The following is a 27,259-nucleotide window of genomic DNA, read 5'->3' as shown; positions in this document are numbered from 1 at the left end:
AAAGCCCCAGTGGTCGGCAGGCGGCGACACCTTAGTATGCAGGAGAGGGATGAGGGTGATGTGAGAAAGAAAGAAAGAAAGAAAGAAAGAAAGAAGAAAGAAAGAAAGAAGAAAGAAAGAAAGAAAGAAAGAAAGAAAAAGAAAGGCTTGATCTATTTCCACTTGTCCATTACAGTGTGAATTCTGTACTTCTTGTTCTCTAACAAAAAAGAGATAGAGGAAAAAGAGCTCGAGAGGGTGAGAGAAAAAGACCGAGAGGAAGAGGCAGAGAGAGGAAAGAGAGAGTTGAAGTATCAAGTGAGTTTCTGCAAGTCGTCCAACAGCTCCTGAATTTAAATCTTTGTCTTGTCCTCAGTGACAAAGCAGCAATTTCGACCCATCTACTTGATTAGAACAAGCCTCCCCTCTCTTCAACTCTCTCCTCATCTCCTCTTCTCCTCTTCTCCTCTCCCTCACCAACACAAACGGTGCGGTGCGTCAGTCATCGGGATAATATACAGCATAAACCCAGTTCTCATTCTCTCCCCGCGCACCAACTCTCCCCGCCGCCCGTATCTCTCTCTCTCTCCCTCCCTCCCTCTATCTTTACCCTTCTCTCTCCATTTTCCTTTCTCTCTCTGCCTCTCTCCTTTTATTTCGGAGCTCATATCTCTGGCGGTTTGCCGCATGGAAGTCGACCAGGCTCGGCAGAGAGTCTCTGTGATCCGGACCCCTTCTTTCCAGACACCTCACCACCGCTGCTGGATATGACGGCATTTATCTGCTGACTGACTGAAAGGAGAGTCTTCATCCCGGCTTCCCGTTCCTGCAGCGGGGGCCAAAATATATTCCGTACTCAGATGTAACTAAAAAAATAATACGCACCGGAACGAGGAGTGCGCAAAAGCCGCCGCTTTAAACATTACGCGCGGCTAATTTCATCGCGTCTGTCATTATTTATTCCCCCCATCCCCAGCGCGGACGAACCTAGAACCGGAGGTGGTGGGGGGGCGGGGGACTTCCACGGTATGGAGTCCCGATTTTACCCAGAGACCCACTGGGAGGAATGAGAGTGAGAAACCCGTCGCTGTGCTGGAATATTAATAAGCCGCTCCTGAGAATAAACCGGGGATGTTGCAGCAGACTTCGGGACTCTAGAGAGCGTTCCAACTTTTTTTTTTCCCGGGGCTTCTCCTATTTTAATCACTTTACCCTCACTCTGCTCTTCTTCGTCGTCGTCCGTCTGAGTTCGATTTCCGTGACTGTTTCGCCGAACTTCACTTGACTTCTCCGCCATGGACCGGTCCACGTCTTTGGATATTGAAGCGCTCAAGGTAGGAGGCTCGCAGCGCGCACTTGCTCCGGCGGCTGCGGTGGATGGATGGACGGATGCCCGGGTGGTCTGAGGCGTGACTGGGTGTGATGGGTGGCTGGCTGGATGTGCGCAATGTTGTCAAAAAGCAGAGTTGCGCTGTTATCTCGGGTGACAAGTGGAACGACTGGGTGGCCGCTGCGGCTGGAGGTTTTTCGGACGCCGGAGGTGCTGATGGGGAGGTTGTCACTATTGTCACTGCTCTAGGTTCAACACCACCCAGGAGCGCGTCGCTCCTGCTGTTTGCTTCTCTCACTCAAACACTCGTCCGTGTTCTTTTTATGCTGGTCAGGGAATTAAGAGAGGAAGAGATGAGGGAGCGTGTCAGGACTCGGTGCGTGGAGTGAATTACAATTCCCTTTTTTTTTCTAGACCTGGGTTGTTGACAGAAGCCGCTGTGGGCGTCACTGGGACACTGGATAGACGGGACGGGGGTCATTTATTGGCGCACAGGGTCAGGGTCAGGGACGGTAATAGAAGGGTTGTGGACCTGGGTAATGAGAGGCTGATCAGACTTCTCTGCCAGAAGAGTGTTTGAAAGTGTCTGAAGAACTCTCAACTGCCAACACAATATGTACTCCATTCCACTCCAGGTCCTGTCTGTTGAATTGTGAGGACAGTTTATATGACATATTTTTTTTTAAGAATTTCCCTCAACTAAATCGCTGCCCCATAGAATTGTGAGACAAGTAACCACCAAATTCTTCAAATGTCATGTCAGCGAGGATGAGCTCCTGACGTGGATTACTAATCCACGTCATTAGTAATAGTCTCCTTCTCTAAAGATCTAATCACTCACAATTTATCACCATGATATGAATCATCACGATCCCCTGCAGAAGTTTTTCTGCTTACGCATCTCTGAAACAGAGCGGAACTTGGACTGCAGCCGCTTTTGTGCGGCTTTCACTCCAGCAGTGAGATCCATGAGACTCTGCGCTAGTAAAGTTTATAAAATGAGTGTGCACGGAGCTGCCAGTCCTGCAGGCGTGATATTCGCCTGCTGCCACTTTGCATCTGAAAATTTAGAACTTGAGTTTGGAAATCCCCCGTTTGCATTTCCTATTTAATCTGATAGCAGCAAGTGGCTAAATCAGCAGATTAGCAACATTCCGTTAGTGAGTGTGTGGTGTGTGGTGTGTGTGTGTGTGTGTGTGTGTGTGTGTGGTGTGTGTGTGTGTGTGTGTGTGTGGGGGGGGGGGGGGGGGGGGGGCGTTGGGTGTTGACATTTCGAGTAGCATTAGCTCTGATCACATTTCTGGGAAGGTTACCTCAATGCACTGCACTAAATTGGCATTGACTCAGCTGGCTAGTGGCATCCTGATTTTTTTTTTTTTTAAAAAGACCTCAACATCCCAAGCCTCTTTACGTCCCCCCCCCCCCCCCCCCCCCCCAAGATATACAAATGGTGTCATTTCTATCTCTTCTGATGTAGTAAGGTATGTACTATTTACATATATGGCATTCCAAGTCCAGGATATTCAGATGGAATAAAGCAGTTTGGTTTTGACAGCAGTGGTGCTTTAGCTCACATTTCCACCTCAATATGAAGTTCCTGTCCAGCTTTTCTGTTTCTGGCCCTTTTGAATTCATTTCAAATGTTTCCAGTAACGCGTTGTACACACGTATTCGTCCATCCTTGGCGGTTATGTGCGGGAGGATAGGGCTTTGGTCGGGGACATTAAGCTGACACCCACGCGTGTGCACACGCTTGAGCACTGCCTGAACGCGTCTACGGCCCCACAGTGCAGAGATACCACACAGGTCTGTTTTAGCGAGTGTGCTGGCACATCTGCACACCCAGCTCCTGCCATACCTTTACAGTAAAGCTTAAAGTTTATTAAAATCAATACTCTTTCCTCTCAAGTACCAGAAACTGAGCCTCTCTAACTTTGGATTAGACCGACTTTATTGTCCACCCCGGGAGAACTTTCTCATCAGCCTCTCAAATACATTATAGCCAAAGCAATCCAATCTTAAAAGGAGACGATATATTTACGTGCCACTCGCCGTGAGTCGCGAAGAGGGAACGCAGGAAACGAGCGAGCAAAGACAGCACTGGGAAGTTGGAAAGCCACTGCACTATATCAAATAATCAAGCATTTGTGTGTGTGTGTGTGTGTGTGTGTGTGTGTGTGTGTGTTTGTGTGACCCACTGCTTGTAAATCAGTGCAGGTTTCAATATCAATGGAGCAGTTTTAAGTGCTATTGATCTTTAGTAATGGCTTCGACATAAATTGTATGCACTGTATTTGCATCGTATCATAAAGGTAGCCAGCTTTTGACCCTCCAGATCAGAGTTCGTCAGCTAAGAGAGATGGAAATAAGTGTTTAAAAAAGTAGGGGGCAGTTTCAGACCTCAGTATCAATCCAAATTTAGAGAAAGGAGATCACTTAAGAAACTAACACATGCCAATTTGCAGGTTTTGACTTGTCTGAGAACAGGAATTTGACTGATAATTAGGCATTTTACAGATAACACCTCACAAATCAATCATTTTACTTCAGTAGCATCATCTGTATCCATCTTTCCCTCCCCCTCCTTGCTGCCTCCATGCAGGTCATTCCCTTAATAAACTGGTCCAGATTTCTGCTGCTGGCATCATTATCACCCCCCACCCCCCCCACTACATCAACGGCATCCTTCAACAGCTCCTGGTTCAATTCAGAATGAATTACAACATTCTCGTTCATGCATTTATGGCCATCCGCAGCCCCGACCCTCCAAACCTGTCAGATCCTCTTCATATCTCCAGCCTGTACCCTCAGATCCTCCTCCTCCATCCACCCCTAAGCTCCCATCTCAGCACCGGCTCTAGAACTCTCTCCCACCTGACCTCCATGAGGCTGAATCACTCTTAATCCTTATCTTAATCTTTCACACTCAAAACCCACAACCTAACAAACTGCCTCCATTGTAACTAGTTTTAGTTTTAAATGGAACCCACAAGAATTTCCAATGATGGTTACTAATTTTTCAAAATGGCTCTGGTTGTGGGTTATAAATATCAGTAATAAATAACGTTTATTATAAAAAACCCACCGCAGTCTCGTGTTCTATATTTCTTTCCAGCTCTGTCCTTGGAGAAACAGGAGGGGTGGTTCACGTGCTCTTAGGGGCATTTCAACATTAACTGGCCAGGGTTTGGGGTACATTACTCAGGCATTTAAGCCAGCCAGGGCCAAGACTGGCCCGCGCGGCCCTCAGGCAAGTGCAGTTCTTCATCTTTGTGTCTGCAGGCATCAGTTGGATCATTTACAGCGCGATAAAATTGGGAAAAAGCGTTGCAACACCCAGCGCGAACAGGCGACTTAATGCGCTGCAACGTGGAAGCTTCGATTCTTATGGTTAAATTTGGATGTTACCACATACAGATGAGTTTTGAGGTGGGGAGGTTGTTGGTGAATCATTGCTTGCGGTTCTGTGTGGGAGTTGCACCTACCGAGCACCTCACCATTTGCTGGGAATTTGTTGATTTGCTGTAGGAATTAGAGGAGTTTAAGAAAATTCCTTCTTTTTCTTTCTCCTTTTATTGGCTAAGCTTACACCAGCACAATTAGTAAACAGATGGTAATCACAAAAAGCAGCAAACATAGTGCATTTGTTCTTGAAATAAAGGTACGACATAAACGAGACCTCATCAAAGAGAAGTAATGCTCGTAAATGAGGACATGACTGATAGAATCTGGGGCTGGTGATACTGTACACAAAACTCTAAATATCTTTCCTTATTTTTTAAGTTTACTTGTGACCGGGAATGTGTTGTGCCCTAGAATCATGCACCAGATGCTGGCAATATTAAAAAATAAAATCATATAGCGGTAGCCAGGTGTTCCACAGAGCAGCAGATGGGGTACAACAAAAAGAGACATGTATGGACCATGAACCTATACACCATATATTATAATGAACAATGTTAGGTTAACAAGATTTGGCCGGGATCAGAATTAACGCTACACATTAGTGCGATTAATGAGGTAACTGTATTTAATTTTACGTTATACCGACAGTCATCTGGAATTGCAAAAAGAAAAAAAACAACCTGAGAATACATCCATAAAGAATTTCATACATCAGTTATAGAAGCAACATCCTTGGAATCGTCATTATATGGAGGGTGTTTCAAACCCACAGGGATGAAATTATCGATAGCGAGGGGTGTGTGTGTGTGTGTGTGTGTGTGTGTGGATTGCTGATCCATGGCGGCAGGCAACAGAAGGCACAATGGACTGCAGAGGAGTTTTGTAAGTGGAGAGAAAACACGACGGTGTTGAACCTGGCCCCAGGGAGGCTCTCGGGTTCACATAGCTGTGGAGTTGTGATAATTAGTCTCCTCTTGTACTCACACACACACACACACACACACACACACACACACACACACACACACACACACCACACACACACACAGAGCTAATAATGGATGATAGTTACAGGGATAAAAGTGCATGGATCCATTAACATATAGCACTCTAAGTGCACAGATTTCTATAGAGACAGAGATGAACACTTTGCCTTTAGCATATTTAGTGTGCATCGTGGCGGGAAACATACACACCCATACACACAGTCATTCCTAATGGTGACTGATGTCCCACATCGCTACCTGCCATCTGACTTCTCCTCCAGAAGCCTCTGGGGTGTGTGACTGCGTTCATGTCTGTCTCAATCTAAGTGTGAGTGATTCTCCGCGCCACTTGACCCTGAACTGAGAGCGCGCTCTACTTTGTTCACCTCGCCTTACGATGTAGCGACATAGTCCCACCTGCGCTACGACGCCACTGACAGCTCAACATGCAGTGGTGTGCTGCCTTCAAAGCCTTCTCTGCTGGCCTCAGGATCCCGGAACCCATAACGTTTCAGTCATGATTTGTTGCTCGAAACAAGCAAGTCTTTGCATTGTTGAGATTTTATGGTTTTCATTAGAAGTGAATCAGGTTGTTTAGGACTAGATCCCACTTGGTTTCTTCTGTGTCCATGAAGACAATATTCTCTCTTGTGAAGAGGGTTAATTTGGTGTTTGGTTTATAATCACTCCTGTAGCTCCAAAGGTTCCAGAGTGTAGTAATGGTAATTACAATTCCATTAGTAATGGAGTTTCTGCTTGATTGTACTTGGAGAAGTATTTTGTTGAACTCAGATTCTGATTGCGTGACCCCTGAGCCACCTTGCTGGTGTATGGAAGTGTCACCAGTTCCCTGTCCTGCGATTGGAAGAGGAGCAGTTTGAAGATTGAGCAGTTCCTATTCTTGCGAGCTAATCCTTCCTGGGAAAGTTTTAGGCATTAATTAACGTAACCGAGTCCCTATATAACAGAGTCAATGAACACTTTGTGGGGTAAGTTTGCATTGTCTGCCATTGATGGTTTCTGTAGCCCTGGCATCAAAACGATCGTATTAATAGCCGATGTGATTCAAGTCGGAGAAATTGAAGGCCGAGTTTCCAGCGCATGGCCTGCAACTGTATGTGCTTGCATGGCAGTGAGGGGGAAAAAAACAAAACTAAATCAGTCTCTGCGTTCATTAAAATGCAACTCGTATTGCTCTAATTTCTCTGCAGTGAAAGGCCACTGGAGCAGTTGCTACAGATCCTCCTTCGGCTGCCATAGTTTCTCATGACTCTGTTTTGACAGCTATGTTTTTTTATAAGATGACTTTTGACTCCTCATCTTTGCCGCAATCCAGTTATTTTTCACACAGATGGCGTCTTTCACTGTATACGGATGAGCGCGGCGGCGCCCCTTTGATTGGTCATTTCCGTCGCTGTGCTCTAGGAAAATAACTGCAACAATAATATGCACTTGAAGAGAATATGAGTTTCTCTCTGCAACTGTCTGCTGGCTGGGCTGCCTGCTGGAGCTGAATGCAATATGGCTCTAATAAACTTTGTTTTGATAGCATGGCATGGTGACGATATACGGTCACGGCAGAGCGGGCACGCAAACTTTTGATGTACGGTGCCATCTAAATACCCGAACCACATGCGGCGCTGCAGCCGAGGAAATGTGAGTGAATAAAAAGCGCGAGGCTAAAATACAAGCTGTCACTGTACTCACAGGGGAAGCGTCCCTCAACAACAGGATGTCTGCTTCCCTCGGTCTTTGTAAGACACCTTTGAATTGGCGGCAGAACTTTTAACAGACGTCTGAAGGTGCAGCCAGACGTAGGTTTAAGCTTCAGTAGCTGAAGGCACAGCGGAGATAAATGCAGCCCGGAGCACGGCCGCACAAGATGGGGATGTCGGTGAAACGTGGCCCCCAACCAAAAATGGCAAAACCTCCGACAGTCTAACAAGCAGATGAGTCAGGGATCCAGAAAATCCCCCACATCCTGTAATTTAAGGCACCAAAGTTTGTGCCAAATGCTGGGCAAGTATATAGACTGAGGCAGTGGATAAAGCTCTGGGTGCTGTGAATATGTTTAAGAATTATAGCCGATAAATCCGGTTGTTAAAAAGCCCTCCGCAAAAGCCGGTAGATCACACAAGTTGGATAGAATCAACAGCGCAAAGAAAGCTTCATATCATCTGCCGGGATCAATATCGCTTAACAACATAACAGGGAGGAAACAGTAACCCTCCCGATTGACAGGCGGGTTATTTTTAATCATCATCGCAATTTGAATGAAGAATAGAATAAGTTAGTTTAAGATGAGAGAAAAATGACTCGAATCTTCAATAGATAAAAACATTGTTCAGCCACTGACGCGCTGCATAAAACACTCTTAATCCTAGAAAATTCTTACACACTGAATGCAAACAGAAACACTTTTTTATACCGTAGCTATATTATAATTACAGTAAAAAGGTTCACCTTGAAGTATTATTATTATGTTGCAGATCTATATTATAGCTTTAGCTTCAATTTCATCATATAGCTGCTTGAAATGAATGTCAGGACTGGAAAAGGATAATTTTGAAAAACAGACCTTCAAGTCTTTGAACATCAATGACGTGAAACTGATCACAGGAGGAGGCCTGAGACGCCCGAGCTCGCTTTATTACGAACTGCAATGAAATACGAAACCTGACGTCTCTCTCTGGAAAAGCCTTGACGACCTGTCACAGGACAGGGGAGACGCAGACTACTTGAACACCAGGTGTAGGGACCATCGGGGAAGGCTGGATGATCCCAGGGGGACGGGGACGCACCAGGGCCGGAGGTGAAGGCACCTGAAGCGAGCGGAGCGATTAGACTTCAAAATAAAACAGGAAACACAAAAGGACACAGATGAATTTAAGGAGACATGATCAATCAAAGCGCAAGCCAGAAACGTCCCTTCGCTCCAGGGGCGGTCGTCTGCACGTGCCTGCGCTCCTGTCCCTCCTGAGGCGTGTGTGGCGTGTTGATAGCGTTCCATCAGAGCATGACGGCCAAGAAAAGGAGTAGTATATGAGGGAATCATGAGGGACTCGTGAGAGAATCCCTATTCCCTCATTGACTAATAATGGGGCTCCAGTGTGCCTGGCTCCAGCCGCGCTCTACCACCAAAAGGCATTCTTGGCACCATATGGATAATGTAAAAGCAGACGACAGCAGGCCATACTGCCCCGTAGCCCAGTGGACATGCAGCATTAGACTGAATCTCAGTGGGATGTTTACATTTGTCATTATGCGCGCCGCTGCGAGCAACGCTATGCTGTCCAGCGCTGACGAGATAATAGAAGGCTTTGTGCTCCGGAGCTAAACGGGGACTCCCATCTATTATTAATCTCAGTCATTTAATTCTCCCTAAACTGCCATTTAGGGAGAATTGCAAGGTGACTCTTTTTCTAAACAACGCTAAGATGGAAATTTGATTTCTTCTAAAGGAACAAAGCAATAGTGATGTGGTCATGACTGGCGGCTCCTGGTGTGGCGGGCTAATGGTCACCGGTTTCTTTTTTTTCTGGGGAGGCTTGTGTTCTTTACCCATCATTACCAGTTACTGCTGAACATACTGTTATATTTAGTGTACATTAAATGAGAGATGTCATCATCATCAGCCTCCCCCGCACCATCTCAGCACCATCCAGCTCAGAGGTGGGTGAATTGAATTCATTACTGGCATTAGTTGTCATTTTCCCTGCAGCTGGCCTGGGATGACGGGCCCAGTCCTGGCTAACGTTTACAGCCGCCATGGAAGCGGAGCGGACTCGGCTCCTCCTTCTCGTCTACTCTGGGCGAACCAAATTCGTTGCCTGGACAAATTGGATTCTTTGGCCTTGATAATAGTAATCTGTCTTTCTACTGTCAAAAAAGACACGACAAATTTGCCGCTCCTGCTTATGTTTATTCCATCCTAATCTTAGGTTGTTATTTTTGGTTTTTGTTTGCTGTAATTCTGAATCGTTACTGTTCCTGGTTGTCAGCTCCTGCGGCCCAAATTCTCTGTTTTAAAAGTGCATCAGCTTTATTTGCCATTTTAGGATGAGAGCATCATTTCATTTTTGTAATCGGGAGGGATGGGGTGGGTTACGTGGTTCCAGGCGTGCGGCGCCGGCTCCTTCAGGCCCCGTCAGCAGTCCCGCGAGGCTCGGCAGTATAGCCCAGCGTCTTTACATTATCCCAGCAGCAGTGCATTTATCTGGACGTATCTGCCTTCCCGTCCCTCATCCCCGTGACAAGTAAATCATCTCTTCCCCTGCTGTGACAGCACAATCCCGATGTCTGTTACATCTCCAGGCCACACACACACACACACACACACACACACACACACACACACATGCTGGGACACACACATAGGAACAAGCAATCGCATTACACACGCAAACACTTTTCGTCAGATGGGACTCTTGCCCATTCAAGGACAGAGCGGTGACACCTCATCATGAGCCAAATGAAGCAAGAGTGGCGGGGGGGGGGGTGTTGGCGTGTTCGGGGGGTGGGGGGGCAGAGTGCTGAACGCCGGCGAGGTGACCGCACCAGACGCCAGATTTCAGGGGCATGAAATAAGCCCCTGGAAGGGTCTGTGTGTGTGGGGGTGTGTGTGTGTGTCTGTCTGTTGGGAGGGGGTGGGGGCTGTGTCATGGTGGTTGGAAGGTATTAAGATGTGGCCTAAAACACTAGAATGAGAACGATGCGTCACATCTGCTGTGTGGTAAACTTTAATGATACAATGATCACTGCTTCTTTAAGCACTCTGTTGGAAAGATGACACTTTCATCAATGTTCTCTGCCGGGGTTCTCATCTGTCCCTCATCTCTCTCAGTAATGAGTGGCAATGCGCAAGCAGATGGCAGGTTGGAGAAATAAAGTAGAATAAAATGGGGCCAAAAGACAGTGACTGCACACGCATGTGTGAATGTGACTCCTAGAACAGACAAGCGGAAGATTCCAGCACCTATTAACACGCTCCTATATGCACTCATGAAATTGGATTACAGTCACACCTGGTACATCTCTCTGGCACATTAAAATTCAATCAAATGGAGATTTTATTTGATCTACAACATTTCCACCCTATAGAAATGAGTACAAATACACACCAGCCTTTTTGTGTGTGTAATAATTTCACAGTTCAGTCCAATCTGGCAATCGTGCAGCATGATTAGGAACTAAATTGAAATAGTCCCGATAGTTCATATTCATTTCACAGAAGAAGGCTGGAAGAAAGTGAAAACACAAACCACAGCCATAAAGGTCATAAAGGAAATAAAAGAAATGAAGTATAATGAGACTCTGGGCTTGTGGCAGGTCTGAACTCCACATTTGGAACAGAAAGAGGAAGTTCAATAGAAATGATGGAGGTGCAGCGAGTGGGGGTTTAACCTAATGCAGCGTCAGAGGAAGGAAGGAAAGGAAGGGAAAATGGTTATTTTGAAGCTGTGAGAGTTCCAATTCTTTACATTTTTATAGCTTTTTTTATACTGTTGTCTTTCATGTACAAAATTAGCATAGCAACAACAGTCACGCTTACTTTGATCGCAGTTCAGTCTGTCTGGTAAAGACATGGATAGACAAACGATGCTGTTACGAGTCAGCTGATGCCAACTTCCTCTGACAACACAAGATGAACCCGTCCCACAAACTTAACCGAAGAAAAGAATGAGAAATAAGACCAGAAACTTCTAATCTCGGGGGGGAAGGGGGCCGTCTGGATGAGTGACATCCTGAGTGCAGACCTATGACAGCATGGTTTATGTATTTAAGTCTATTTGTGCTCATGTTTAATTAAACACAACTGCACGGCACTCCGCTATGTTTCACTTTCTATTCCATGTGTCTTTTAGTTCCATCGCCGGTCCTCTGAAATAATGGTTTATGGTCCTTCCCTTCATTTCTCCAGCTCCCCTTGCATACTTTTCCCCTGTATTGATTTATTTTGAGGGAGCCCAGTAGTGGGAAAAATTAAGCGGGATGGATTTAAAGCATTTGCACAAATATGTGTGTGTGTGTGTGCACGCTCCTCACACTTCTGTCAGATTAATTTTAAGTACATTGTGCCTGCACCCTCAGTACATTAACCAGGAAGAGGCTGCATTTATAGCATCCTTTCATTTGAAATTGATGCCAGGAGAAAGGAGAGGGCCTCTGTGAACAAGCATAAAGTGGTCTGTAACTGTTGCAGTAATGAAGGGACGCTCGCCGCCGCGCCGTCATTTACTCATGTCTGCCAGCAATGTGCAGAAGATGTAAAAAAACACGGCCTCACTGTTTTTAAGGGGCATCAAAATGTCCCAAATTCTTCACACGCATCTACTCCGACACATACGCACTTCATGGCTACCCAGCGCCAGCGTGTCATGCTCTGGTGTTACCAGAGGGGGCACAAGAGAGACCAAAGAACAACCTGGAATTTTCCACAGGGGAATCTGTTTCGACAGTTACCGCGGGGTAGCATACCGGGTGGCCTCTCCAGTGTCCAAACACAATATCAAAAACACCAACAATCAAAGGGAAAATGGTTGAGATGCAAATAAATAGAAGAGGAGTGCAGCTTATGAAGTTTGAGCAAGGAGAAATTAAATGACAACGAAGGAGCGTAAGGAATGGTGCAACCATTAATAACAGGAACACCTTTTTTTAAACGTTCTATCTGATTGTACTGATGTTTGCAGAAGCGCAGACGATAAAGGAGACAAAGCAATGCCATCTGACCGTAACATTGAGAGGTCGTTGGTGCAGCAGCTTGTTGTTCCGCAGGTTTATTGTGAGCAGGTCGCCCCAGGAGCTGCTAAAGATGGAGACGCCTGTTGAAGGACACAATGTCGCACCTTGTGAGGCACAGACAGGCGACAAATGCTCAAGTTCGGCTTTGTTCTGGCTTCTACCCGGCGTTCCTGCTTTTCTGGAGATTTCTTTTTTTCTTTTTTAGTGCCGTGATGGAATATATTGAAAACACGGGTTAGTTTCTTAGTTGTTGTTTTATTTTATTTTTTAGAATAAATGCTTTAAAGATCGGAGGGAGCACGGCTGCATGTAGTACTGCTCAAAAAACTTTGAAGGGTGACGTTAGTAACAATTATGGGAACATTCTGGCTAATCTAGTGTAAAGATAATTTGGAATACTTCTGCCTTGGAATACGTGCGTGAGGGTTATTTTACAAATGAGCTTTTCATTCACTTTCAGGCTTTAGCTACTGGCTCCAGTGAAGCCTGACTCCAGGAACTGTTTTGTCCTTTGATGAAATCTGTATCTTTCTGCTGCCCAGGGGCCAAAACACATCTGAAGGGCCCTTTGTTGACACAGACATTCCCAGAGGGATGAAACATGGAGGGAAATGTCCAATGTATAACAGTGCAAGACAGTTTAAACCATGAAGATGCTCAAAACCAGGAGGATCAACATGCTCTTGATGCCTTTCCCACATAGGAAGGGAGTTATTGTTTATTAAATCTTTGGTTGGTCACCGACTGTCCTGCATGTGTTCCATCTCGCCAGGATCAGGCCGAGCTGAGATGTGTAAAAATAACCAAAATAAAAAAAAAGGGCGGTAAAATGCAGTAAGAGAGGTTTGGGGTCATGATTGGGTCAAAAATATGAAAGCAGTGAAAAGAGGGGGCATGGTGAGGACAGAGGGATATGAAGTGCACGCCCGTTGTGTGCGTGTGTGTGTGTGTGTGTGTGTGTGTGTGTACATTTGTGTTCATACCCGGCTCTTTCTTTCATCTTCAGTTGAAGGCAATAATGTGATGATTGCAATGTGATCTATATAGATTTGGCCTTGAGAAGTGATTGCTATGTCTGGCTCTATATCCCACACACACACACACACACCACACACACACACACACACACACACACACACACACACACACACACATTAATCTACCATACATTTAGACTTGACAGAGGTTTTTGTCCTCACCTGTAAATATGTCAGCTCTTTTTTTCCTACCTCTCCTTTACTTTCCCTCCGTTCCAGCTCTCCGCCTCACATCCCTCGCTCACGCCATCCATTCCCAGGGTCTTTTTGCTTTTATTCTTCTTCTGTGCCACCCAACGCTCCTTCCTGCTCCTTGTAATCTCCTCCGCCTTCCTCCACACCACCTTCGAGCCGTGCACTTATCACCCCCCCCCTCCCATCTGCACACACACCATACAGAGATGTCACCAAAAGACCGAGCACCGTCGCTTCGGTGGGCGTACATGAAGCCAAGATTCTGTCACAGCTTGAGTGGTCTGACTTTTCTAGCTCTGGATCAATGAGCAGAAAGAATTGTGTCCCATACTACCCCACTCTATGTGTAAAGGGGTGTGTGCTTGTGTGTGTGTGTGTGTTTACTTTTGCTTCCAATCAAAATCCCCACATTTAAAGTTCTCCCTATCAACGCTGTGGTCGTTAGAAGTGTTGTTGTTATCAAACTGTGTGTGTGCGTGTGTGTGCATGTGTGATATTATTTGACCTATGTGTCTCGGGCCTGTAGCAGTAATCCATGCAGGGACTGGATGAAGGAGTGGGAGGGTGGTCAGCCTGCAGATCGATATGTCAGCAGTGCACAGTTGTTCTCCATCTCCTCCCTCACCTTTTCCTACTTGGACACTATTCTTTTTGCTGTTCTTTCAACAGCATTCCCTCTTTTCCACCCTCTCACTCTTTATCCTTTCTTTTATATTTCAAATTCTCCCCTAATCTCTAAATTGATCCCTTTTTCCTCCCCACCCCCACCCTCACTGTCTTTTTTGGGGCCAGCTTACTTTCAGCGTTCCTCTCCTGGGGCCACTTGCCTGACCGTATCTCTCTTCCTCCACACTATATCACTGTCTTCATCATGTCTCGCCTGCACCTATTTCTTTCTCTTTATCATATGAGATACGCCTTCTCTCTCTCTCTTTATATCTCTTTTGAAGGCGGTAGTCTATTTCTGTCCATTTCTAATTTGTCATTGCAGCTCTCTCCCCCCCAAAAAAGACTTCTCCCCTTTCTCACGCTTGGTTTCTCTTTTATTTCGGATGGAGGAGCTCACCGGTTGGTTCCACAAACTTCTCATTTTGACTGCTATTTAATGGGAATCATTGGTTCACTTTTTGCTATCCCATCATGTTCTACCTAATTGAAATACATTGACTTTATTTTTTATTGACATTGACTTTGGTTTCCCATCAGAAACCTTTAGAAGGAAATGTACCCTTTTTAAGCATACTGTCCTCAGCTGAGAGCTGAGAGCTGAGCTTAAATAGAAATGCAACACAAATGAGTCGTGACTTGTTGATTGGTCAGAGATCAATATATTTGATCTCAACACATGTCACACTTTCAGTCTAATAATATTTGACTTTGGTGAAAAGTCCCCCCCCCCCGTGATTTTTTTTACAGCCTTTGGCCTCCTCCCAACATAAAATTGACTCCTTGCTGTGACAAATTGCTGCAAACATTCAAAAACACTATGACTTTGCTCCCTATCCAATTAGGTTGCTATAGCAACAATATGCATTTGTCAAATTGGAAAAGAAGGCGAGTAGATTATGTTCAATTTCTTGGAAATGTGAAGTGACTCAGCTTCTTTATTGAAAAGAACATAAAGAATCGGAATGTAGTCTTTTGGGTTTTTTTAAATCTTATTTTTGGTTTATTTTCTAAGGAGTAGGAGCTTCTGGGCTCCCACACTGTTTCTCTTCTGTCACCAAATGGATCAAAATATGATTCCTTCATTTTCAGATGGGACAGATGAAGGTGTTTTCCTTATAAAAGCTGTTTTTTCAATTTGTTGGGATGCAGCCACTTCAAATGTCAAACAGATTCTCTGAAGAAGAGAAGATGAAGAAGGTGATATTTTCTAAGGCAATACTTGTCATTTTAGTTATGATATCCACTGTTTTTAAATGCAGATTATGAGTTTCAAACTGAACTTCCTGGAGTTGCAGCACTGGTACATAGAAAACAGCTGAGCATTACGACAGTTGCTGCAATCTAGTAAGCGGAGTTGCGGAACGCCATGATTCTTTCACTCTGTTGCTAAGAAACTAAAGACAGAAAACAAATTGCACCCATTTTGAAATAAAAAAAGATCTCCCCCCCAAAAACGTGAATTTAGGTTTATGTGTGTGTGTGGGCAGAAGGAATTGCCATCCTCTTAAAGCATTTGTTGAATCCAAGCTAAATACACTTTGACAAGATGACTGTAGACCCCCCACAGACACACACACACACACCACACACACACACACCACACACACACACACACACTCTTTAAACCATTAAAAAGTAGCATTTTTCTCTTTGAGGAAGATTAGGAGATTGGCCTGAGGCACTTTAGCTTTCCCTTCAGCACCCCCATCTCCCATCTCTCTCTTCCCATCTTCGTCCCCAAGACTGATTAGTTAGCCTCATACTCCGACAGCCTGACACTAGCATTTCTCACGACGTACATGTTTACACACACACACACACACACACACACACACACACACACACACACACACACACACACACACACGCGCACACACTTATCTTCTACCCTGACATTTTTTCTTCATCCCTCTAGAACTCCTGAGGGAGGGGCCTGCATGCTTCTGTTAATCCCACTAAAATCCAAGTGGTGGTCTTTTTAAGAATAAAAACTCTGAAAACCTGAAATTGCATAAACGCAATTAACAATGGTTTGCTTCTTTTTTTCTGTGTTTTAAAATAATCAGCCGCTGCTGCACACCAGCACAACAACAGTCACAACAGCATTTTGCATTTGAAATGCTCTATTTTCTGTCTGGTGTGTAAACAGCTCCAGGTTGTGTTGGTGCGTTTGGGCCTGGAGGTAATCTTAAATTTTAAAATCGCATTAAACACACAAATAACACCACTTCTCAGCTACATTTACTCAACGGTAGCGACACGCCACATGTGGTATGGCTGTATTTTTAATGACATGCAGGCAGGAAATAGAAAATGTCTCCACAGCAGAGGTGATTGGACCTTTTCAGAACTTCATAGGCACTTAGAGTCCACATCTCACGCTCACTCTGGAGAGCTCAAAATCTTCTAAAACATATTACTCATTTTAATGCGGCCATCTTTTTTTTACTGCCACGGGAACGGGGACCGACCTTCAATTCATTAGGGAGTGTGAGTTGACGCCGCTTCCTCTCTCGCCGTCACCGGGCAGAGACAGCTGAGCACGGTGTTAGAAGGAGCAGCGGTGGGGGTTTTGGGGGGGTGGAGGCGGGTGTTACTCCAGTGCTGAGTAAGGCGTTCGGCTTTAAGGAGCCGTTTTAGATGACTCATTAATTCAAAAACCTTCAGCTGCAGTTTCTGAGGAGGTGAGTTCATTCATAATGAAATGCTTTACTTTTAATTAAACTTCGCAGCATGCCTTTGTTTGTAGCGAGCTGCAGCTTAGCCAGCGCGGGCGCGGTTCTGCCTTTTTATGAAACTGACAGAAATAAGGCTTTTATTTATTTTTTATTTGAAGCTTTTCATGAAAAGGATCAGTCTTTTTTTTTTTTTTAAAAGCTGCCTCAGCACGGTCAGGAGGGTGCTTGTCGAGAGGCGGGGGCATATGTCTCCGAATCCCAAAATGAATCACACACACACACACACACACACACTGATTCCCCTTCTTGAAGGAAGCTGCACAGAAGGAAGACGTTGCTGAATTTGGGCAATTCTCAGGGGCATGAAGTACAGCTTCTCTAAATTAAAATCAATCACCAAATGAGCGCTTCACTTTCAACGCTCGCTGCCGCTGTTTCCACATTCAGAGCCCCCTCGGCCTTTTCCTTCCCCCTCCCTCCCACTATCTGGCCCTGTTCGCTGTACCTCTCGCCATCTCCAAGTGAAAATAGCAACTGAGCCTCCTCCTACACATCCACGATTTCTGAAGAAACTGGAAGAGGAGGAACAGGAACAAGAATGAAGACATCCTAAAGTCTTGGTCCCATTTTATTTTATGTTGGTGTGAAAGCCAGGAGACTTGAGGGGAGACACATTTAGTCAAATGCTAAACATCTGTCCTTCAATGTAAAGCCTTTATGGATGTGTCCATGACTGACGTGCAGCTGGAGGTGGTTTTCTTTTCTTGTTTACCGGCAGTACTGCCGACCACCCACTTCTTCCCTCAGTCATTCAAAGCAAACAAAGCTAAAGAAACCCGCCGCCGGACTGAATCCTGTGGCAACATTGTTGTACTTTTGGGTAGTATGGGACACAATGTTGAAAAAAAATGTTGAATTTGGTGTTCGTTCCTTTCCTTGGCACCAAGCAGAAGCAACAATATGTTTTTTAAGGAACAGCTAACTTTACAAACACCCCAACATTGGCTGGTCCAATACCAAGATCTATTGTGATGCTAAAAATAGCGTAAATCTGACCACAGTAAAAGTGTGACGGAGGTAACTTCAGTCATAGCAGCAGCAACCTCCTGGAGCGACACGTGAAGCCAAATCCACTAGTTTTACTTACCAGTGGCTTACAACCTCCTTAATGAATTGTTATTTTACTTCTAGATTTTGAGTTTTGAGCTTTCACTTCCTCTGTGTGTGCTGAAGACGCGTACACACACGTGGGCGTGTTTTGAAAATGGCTCATTTGTTCATAGATGATTCTAATCTTTCGCACATTCGAGCATATTGTGCCCCTGGGCCCTGTTACTCAGCACTTAGTGATGTCATTTTAGAAATGTGCTGCTGGGACCAAACATTTCAGACCACCCAGGGCTCTGTTCTTTCTACCTGTAAATAAGCATAGAAATAAATACATACATACGTAAAGGGATTATGGATAAGTGTAAATATGAACCTCCACCAAAACAAACACAGAAGCTGCACAATGATAGCGGCTCCAGCCTGGGCTCCATTAGGTCTCGTCTCTTCATTGCTGTGTGTAGTTTAAGGTAATATTGGGCAGGGCAATTAGCCGTTTGATCTACTAAGAAAACCAGGCATCATGTTCCCAAAAGAAGGTATCTTTTCAGTTGTTCTCCGAGTGCCCCGAGTCTCACTACATCAATCAAGTCCCCGGTGAGACTCTTTATCGGGATTAGAGAACAAGGACAGATGGAAGCAGGAGAAACAAAGGGGTAAAAGAATACTCTCACAATGGTGGAGGTCGTGCTTTGAAAACGTCGGGTCACCAAAATCAAAGGCCCTGCAGGGTTCTGCAACGATTTTCCTCACGCTGAAAATGAACAAAGACAATTACGCGTCAATTACCAAGGAAATAAGAGTGAGGCAGGAGGAAGTGCGAAGACCCCTGTGAAGATGGTCTTTTTCAGCCCATTTCCACAGGCAGCCTGAAAGCTGCTGTAAGTTCCACACAGATGCACCCAGATGTGGAACATGGGCTCCTCTCCATGGTACACACAGCAAATTAGCTTCAACAGTGATGTAAACCGACGGGACCAACCTGGGGCTGATTTTAACCCACGTCAAAGACCTGCTGAACCCAAAGTTACAAATCTAGAACGTTTCACTCCGCTGGAAAATCCAGAAATTTGACAGGATCACGGGAAATGTTACGAAGTATCAATATATCGTAGATACAGGAGGGAGGGTCCAAAGCCGTGAAGTAGAACAAAGATACAGGTGACAAACAGGAAGCAAAATAAAATAAGAAGAGGTTCAATTACCCTAAAGCTTTGTTTGTACACTAGCTACTGAACGCTTAATTGGTTTTTCTTCTATCTTTCCAAAAGCACTCTGAGATGCTAAAAAGCCTTTTTGATGTCACTTGTTCAGCCTCTGGATGCATACAAGGACACGTATATACAGTAGCAGTGTGTGTATGGACCTCGAGGTTCCCCAACAAGCTTATCATCACCATAAACATTTCGTCCCCTCTTAATTGTGTTTTATTTATTGCTACAATAATTCCGGATAGGCCCGTGGATCGGAGCAGGGGGAAATTAAATGACTTTTTCCTTTGCTTAAATCTGCTTAGCTGTCCTTCGTTCTTCATCGGGCGTGACAGCAACGGTGCGCCGGTTGATTAATAGATTTTAGAAACTCCTGGCAATGCATCAGCAAAGAAATTAAATGATTTTTAATTTTAAAAGAAAACAACAATAAATAACAACAGGTTTCCCTGATGTGGCACAATGTTTCGGAAGACTGCAGCATCTGTTGGAAGCCAAAACACACAACAACCTAGCAAACAGAAGCTGGCTGTTTTACAGTCCTGAGCACAACAGGCTGGTTGTTCTCAGTATGAACACTGATTTCCCTATTTATTATTCATCATTGGCTTATGGGCTCGCATCGACTCCGCCGTCCTTGTTTGACACGTCGATTAATACATCTGTCATGGAAATGTGACCACCGGCCCACAGAGTCAATTGGTGCCTGCTGTAATTCCACTTAACTTCATATAATTACCTTTTGTTGCTGAAAATGGATCTCCAAAACCTCTTGTACACTGGAATCGCGTGCCACGCAAAAGGCTACCATTAAATAAGAATTAAAGAAGATTTATGGCATTTAAGTGTTTAGCGATATCGGCAATTAGCGACGCCGACGGATGTTCTGTGGTTATTTGAGCGGCGAGTTGTTGTTTTACACAGGCAGATGATCTGTCATATTTTCAGTGCTTTTCTGTGTTTTCTTTCACGGTTCATGACAGCCAGACAGGTGCAGATAAATTTGTCAGTAAAGCTCGAAGGCAAAGCCTGCGAAATCAAACCCGAAGCAATTGTGGCTGCGCGCATGCAAAATCTCTTTGAATGCGACTTCTTTACGTGACAAAAACCGCAGACGACAGGGGGAGATTGTTTCCAGATTACAGGTTTTCTGTATTTGTTTCAAAGGTTCCGCTTTTACTTTTGAAAGCCAGAGAAGGATTAGGAGTGAATTTAACCCGATGCCCTCGTGACAGATGACATAGGCTGGTGATTAAAAGCAAAGAGATGCAATAACAGGAGTTCCTGGAAGGGAACGACAAGCGTCTCCTAATAAGATGCACTTCATGTTGGCAGGTAGTTTTGGCTGCGTTTGTCTAAATTGTTCCAGATTTTGGGTCGCCTCCAGTTTCATCCACTTTAGCCCCACAATTTATGGGGACGGATTTTAGTCGGTGGCCTTAAAAACCTTGTAAAAACTCCAGTGATGAATATGGTGGGAAGGAATGGGGGGGGAAGAGAGCCAGATTACCTCAAATACACGCGGGGTTAATTAAAAAGCTGACGCTGATGAATGTAAATACATGCAAATTCGATTTGAGTAACCCTCTTGCCGTTATAATTCCACTTGATCACTGTGAAGTTCGTGATGAAAGGGAAAGTTAGACCAGCAACTTGACTGTGTTTCACGTCGTGTTTGCCTTGATTTCATATAAGCTGCTAGTTAGTGTGACGTGAGGTGACTCGTTTAGTCAGATGAAAGTCCTAATCTGAATGAAGAGCAACCCGTGCAAACAAGGGAAGCACCTTTAGTGATGTCAAGCTGTTTCACGGCCCCCATAAATCCCACAATTCCTCTTCCTGTTGGTGGAAAATGGACGCGCGTTGCGCTCCTACTGACGCACTGGCGCGGACCTGAGCGGGGTTCTGGAGGGTCTGGAGCGGCGCTGGAGCGGAGGATGAACGACCCCGCCGAATCACCGGGATGACACTCCGATAATTACTTGTCAATCTGGCGCACTCTCATTTCCGCCGTCGACGCGCGCCCCCGCGCCGCCCGGCCACTCAGAGCGGCGCGCATCGCGCACACGCTCCCGCTCCGTTCCGACAAACTGTACTCGGTGTGGTTTCGCGAAGAGCACATTTTGACAGGCTGGCACACGCAAACACGCACGCACCTGATGCGTTTTCCGCAATGCGTCTCTCTCTCTCTCTCTCTCTCTCTCTCTCTCTCTCTCTCTCTCGTTCATTTACTGGCTCAGGTCTCATCAAACTTTAACCAGGCAGCCTAAACAGCTTCAAATGGAATAAAACACCACCGACAGACTCTGGTACTGTACACACGTTACACAAACTGACACACTTGTTGTAGGTTTACACTCACACGCACATGCATGTGTGCTCATAATTGTCCTTACTTTCCAAAAATGTCCCCACTTTGCCAGTATTGCCGAATCCCCACTTATGGAATCAAGGCATAGCAGTTTCACAAACACACACACACATGCTTCTACTACTATCTTTGTGGGGACTTTCCTTGAAACACATCCTCTTACCTTGACCTTAACTTTTTGAAGCCCAAGCTGTGAGGGCCAGCCACATTGTCCTCACTTTGTATACATGTCCTCACTATACTGGAGAAACTCACTATTGAGCCTCACTACCGGTATATACCATACACAGGAACACAAACACACACACCCAGTGTGCTCGTGTGTGTGTTAAAAGTCAAACTGAAGCACTTGGGAGGATTTCTGTCATCGGCTTCTTTTATTTCCTGCATCGCTCACTATAATTTTGTGCCACACTCGGCTCCAGCTCAAGCTTTCATTGTTCCCACTTCATCCGCTTTCCTCTTGTTTTCCTCCTAAAAGCGCTGGTTTTGTTCTCTCCGGATCCCTCGCTCCATCTCTCTGTCTCACCCACGTCTTATCTTGGGGTGGGGGGGGGGTTGAGAGCGAGCGCCCGCGGTCCCGTGACATGATTGCTTGTTCCTCGGCCGACGTTCAGCCAACTGTGTGTGTGTTTGTCTGTGAGTCCTATTCAGAATCCATCTCATTCATCAACACAACAGCCATTCACCCAAAGGCCCTTCTCATGACTATATTGATGCCTGGCTCTTTAGGAGCCCGCCAGCCCCCTCAGGTGACGACATACGATCGGTTGTCCCAGTGGTGAAGGTGGTTATCCATTGGACGCCCCAGAACATGAATAAGTGCCCTCACCTGCCCAATCACTCACTGGTTTCAAGGTGCCGGGTGGATTTATCACGTATTGTGGTTCTATATCGTCCTGCATTTACGCCAAATAGCTGAAAGAATCCCAAAAGTTCCCCCTTTGATGTTCTGCTGTGTGTCCGCAAATCAAAGGTTAAAGAAAAGATGGAAGAAAGGGAATTCAGTGTATCCACTGCAGGAAATTCTTCTCCGTCCAGAGAGAGGGGAGAAGGTAGACTTTGTTATGGGCTACGAGTGTCTGAAAATGACTTTGAAAAATCAGTGAATGAGTTCAGAGATTCACATAAAATCAATAAGTTTGGGGCCGGAAAGTAAAACGAGGGCATTAAAGTTCAAGATCCACATTAAAGTCAAAGTTCTGGACCAGCCTGGGGATGTTGCCTAGTAGTGGGGTCATAAGTATTATCAATTCCAAATAAATGCAGAAAACAAACAAACAAACAAACAAAAATATGTTTTTAGGGGGGTCGTTTTTAGGGAAATTGAAGTTCGCTGCATGCAACTGATTTTTCCTGTTTGGTTGATAGTTTGACAGAATCAACAGGAGGAATTCCTTGTTTGTTTTCCTTCCAGCTGGCTCCCTCACCTGTCTGTTGTTCTGATGTAACCCTGTGTAACCGCTGACACCAGTGTGTGTGTGTGTGTGTGTGTGAGTGTGTGTGTGCATGTATTCAGGATTTTACACACGCTCCGACAGTCTTTGGTACACCAAAATACTTATCATATCCTTGTGATGCTGCCACTCTACTGCTCCACTGTGAGGCTGCAGTTCTTCAGCATCCACCGTTTATTAGGTCCCTTTTTTAGCCTTTGAACAAACACGCCATGAAATAAAGAAGCCTATTCTGAAAGCTTGTTCCATGTCTCTGCCTCGGTACATGAATTTGAGCCACGCTGACCCGGCTTGTTAGAAACCTCGTCCGTGGAGCGCGCTGATGATGGACAGATCTTCCTTTTCCTTAAGTGATGTTTTTCTTGTTTGTTCATCCAAGCGTGAAAAGAAAGGATGCTAATCGCTCACAGACTGCTAATTTCTATGGAGGGATAGCTCCCCTCTGTGCCCTCGGCCAGCTCAAATGTTCGTGCACACTCTTTTCTGCTGTGTTTGCTGCAATAAGTTGTGAATATCTAATGTCATGCGCTCAGGCGTGCACACGCATGCACTCACCTCGGTGTTAAATGCCACATATGCCTGTTAAATGCTGCTGGCTTCACTTCAGGGAGGGCCACGCGTGCTTTAATGCGATTGTAACCTGTCAGGAAGAAACGTGCACAAGCGTGCCGCGATGCCGTCCACACTGACGCGCGCACGCACGCACGCACAGACACACCTCGGCGTGTCTCTGAGCATTAAAGCTCGGGTCCATTTGGGCTAAAGTCATTTCTCGGCAGCTGCTCGGGTCTCCTTCAAAATCAATACAGTGGATTGCTCCGCCGGATCCTCTGGGAAAAGTTACACTGTGGGCATGTGTCCGTGTATTGAATGCAGAAGACACGGGTAAAGAGAGTGAGCTTACAGCACAGCGTAATAAATTCCTGTTCACGCTCCTCCTCTTCTCCCTCCTCTCCACCCAGGACTCCCCAGACGACCTCACCTCCTCAGACTCCTTCAGCTGAAGACGTTAAGCCGTCTGATCTTCGCCTCCCTTCGCGCTCCTCTCCCCGCACTGCTCCTCCTTTTGTGCTCCCCTTTACTCCCTTCCTCCTTGTTTGACCTGCAGATGCCAGATTCAAAATTGTGCCTTCATCCTCCGCCAAAAGGGGTCTGTCCCCTTTTTTGTGTCAGGATGGGCAATTTAAGCACTTTAAGAGTGGTTCTTTTATTGAGGTGTACCCAGGACAAAGACAGCAAGGCTCCCAATAGAGGCCCCAACCAGGGATAAAATGGTTGCATAATATAAAATTATGTGTATGGGTTAAGGGGTTCACTAACCCAAATGAAATATTCAGTCTGTTTTATGAGGGTTATGTTACAATCCTTGATGATCTGAAGCACACATTTGTGTTTAAAGTTCAAGGTTTAAAGGGGAATAGTGATAATAATATAGTAATGAATGCTTTTGTCCAATTTGTCCTTACACAGGGACAAATGCTGCTTTAGTCTCCTCAGTGCTCGGGTCAAACAAATCAACTCTCAAAAAAGATTTTAATGAAAATAAAAGAAGAAAAAGAAAATCCCAGTATACTGATTTTGTTATTTCAATGAACCCAACCTAGCAGGATTTGCATTTGTGAACAGTTTTTGTAGCTTTTTCATGGTAAACTTGTACCCTTCCGGTGATTTTTTTTCTTCCCTTAACTTCCCGTAACGGCGTGCGAGACATCGTTTCCCAGAAGCAGCATCCGGTGTCTTAATGCTGCACATGTAATGCGTGTGGCAGAGTGGTAAATGGCATCGTCAGCCATTTGTGGGCAGTAAATGTACATTCTCTCCCCTCAGCAGCTGCAATAAACCCCTGATTATACCCGTTTTCCCCCCTGCACTCGCTCTCCAGAGCCCGATGCTCCGTCTCCTCTCCCTTACCTGCATGCAGATGTGATGGACGCCATCTGGAGTTTTAAGGGCCGGCGTGCCACTTACCTGCCCTCAGCCGGAGCGATGCTTTGATGAACACACTTTTGTGTCTCAGGTCTTTTGGCCCTGGAACGCTGACCCACGTCGCCACGATGCTGAGCGGCAGATGGGAGGCGTAACTCACGTCCTATTGGGAAATGGTGTAACCTCCTATACGGAAGCATGGCTTGGTTTTCTCTTGCATTTTTCTTGTGGCAAGAAAATGTACGGGTGGAACTGCACAGCATCAGTAAGCGGAGCGGACAGGATGGAGGCCAACCAGGTGGGAGGACAGTAATGAGTCTTAATGTTTGGATTAAGGCGAATCTGAGGGACAAAAACATCTAAGATAGGAATCTCAGCTCTGCAGGTTTGCTGCTTTGAGATCTGAGTGGTTCAGCCAAGGAGACCCACAATTTCCTGTACCTGTTGGACAATGATGTGTCAGCCGAAAGGTCACTCATCACTTCCTGTTGGATTCAGACATCGACATACAAAGCTTTTAAGACGGGCGAGCCCTGTGATATTACCGAGAAAATCAGAATTCAAAGACGGAAGTTTTAAAAGGGTAATGCACTTGTTAATGCATGAGAAATACAGGATAGAAAATCGCCACCGTGGGACTTTTCCATACATATACATGAACGTCGGTTACATTCAACCCTTTTGTCAGACAAGTTCCCTCAGCGCTAATGAATAAATCGGGCTTCCTCCACCATCGGCCTGCGTTCCTCAGACAGTTGAATGTGTGATTTTGTGTTTATGGTCGGAGCGGCTGAAGATGCTAAATGCTAGTTAATCTTAAGGAGGCGGCGGCCTGTGAACTGTGAAGAGCTCAGTGAACAACATCAGCTTTATCATCCATGTGTTTGGAAATCCATGTACTCGATACAAATGGTGCCAGCCTCTGGTACAGTTAAATGTGGCCACCACTACAGCTGAGCAAAACGTTCCCTACGGAGAGGAAGACGGAGCCGGATCGAGACAGGCTGAGGCGAGCGCTCGCTGTAAGAGGAGAGAAGAAAGTGTGCAGCCGCCATCTTTCTCACGGATCTGTCAAACAGAATCTGATACGTTACGTTGTCACCACAATGGTGTCTGATTTCACCTCCGTGGAGACTCTTTTCAGTTGCTTTACATGTTGATGAGTAATTGCAGCGGCAACGGGCTCTTTCATTTCACCAGACGCGAGCAGATATTTTACTTTTATTCCTTTACTGACAGGATTGAGGCCTGATTCTGAAATTTCAATGACATGAGAGGATCCTCCGTCCTCTGTCTGATGCAGGGGTCAGTGGAACGTTTTTTTAAATAATCATAACAGCCAAAAAGAAAAAAAAATACAAAAAAGTGATGGAAATCTAATAAATGTTTATTGAGAGATGTACAGAATTCCCATTTTTTGGTTTAACAAGCAACTTGAACGTCTTGATTTGTCAAATAACAGCAAAGAACAGAATTAAACGGAAGTAGTTTGAAAGTAACCAACTTGAAATCTTTTACCACATTTGAATCGGTGCTTTTCCCTGATGTTTCCCACATTTGAACCTGAGAACCTGCTGCACCACTCCGGATGTCTCAAATGCACGTTTGTGCATTTATTTAAACGTGGAACATTTCCAGACGACACCGTCGGGCACCTGAAAGCCTTGAGAACACGGATAGCGCCCTGCTGCAAGCAGCTAATTTGTACCTTCATCTTTTTATTTAGGTTTTAAATTTCCAAATTTTGACAACGCTGCTACAATCTGCACGCAGAAGAAAAAGGCTCGAGAGCCGATTCTCTGAGCCGCTGAACAGTAACTTCCCCAATAGAGTCGAGAATTAAACTGCACCAGGAGACACCACCCGAGCTGGATGCACTTAAATGACATTTTGTGTTTTTTTTAAAATTCCATTTGAGTCACTCTCTATATAAGGCGGCTCTCTGATCTCAGCCGTGCACACTAAAGCGCCACCTGACCAGGGAAACTAATTTCCATAGTCTCTGTGCAGTTCAGCGCCCAAGACAGGGGGATTTTCTTTTATAGGGGGTGGTTTTTCTTCATGACAGATGTGTGTGTGTGTGTGTGTGCGGGCTCCATCTGTGTGTGTGTGTGGACACGCATCGTTCACCCCGCCATCAACTGAAGCAGAACACGGAGGAAAT

At 45.4% G+C, this 27,259-nt stretch overlaps 1 protein-coding gene across 1 annotated transcript in view; it reads left to right on the top strand.

Annotated features, from left to right (window-relative positions):
• Positions 1 to 168: 168 nt before the first annotated feature.
• The window catches only part of LOC130527826 (zeta-sarcoglycan), a 175,566-nt gene continuing 148,475 nt past the window's right edge, over positions 169 to 27,259 (top strand). The window contains exon 1 of the mRNA XM_057036603.1: positions 169 to 1,313. Coding sequence (XP_056892583.1) covers positions 1,275 to 1,313 — 39 coding nt within the window. The 5' untranslated portion in view covers positions 169 to 1,274. The remainder of the gene's footprint in view (positions 1,314 to 27,259) is intronic.

This window comes from Takifugu flavidus, chromosome 6 (assembly GCF_003711565.1).
Source record: "Takifugu flavidus isolate HTHZ2018 chromosome 6, ASM371156v2, whole genome shotgun sequence".
NCBI lineage: Eukaryota > Metazoa > Chordata > Actinopteri > Tetraodontiformes > Tetraodontidae > Takifugu > Takifugu flavidus.
This window is presented reverse-complemented; position numbering and strand designations above follow the sequence as displayed.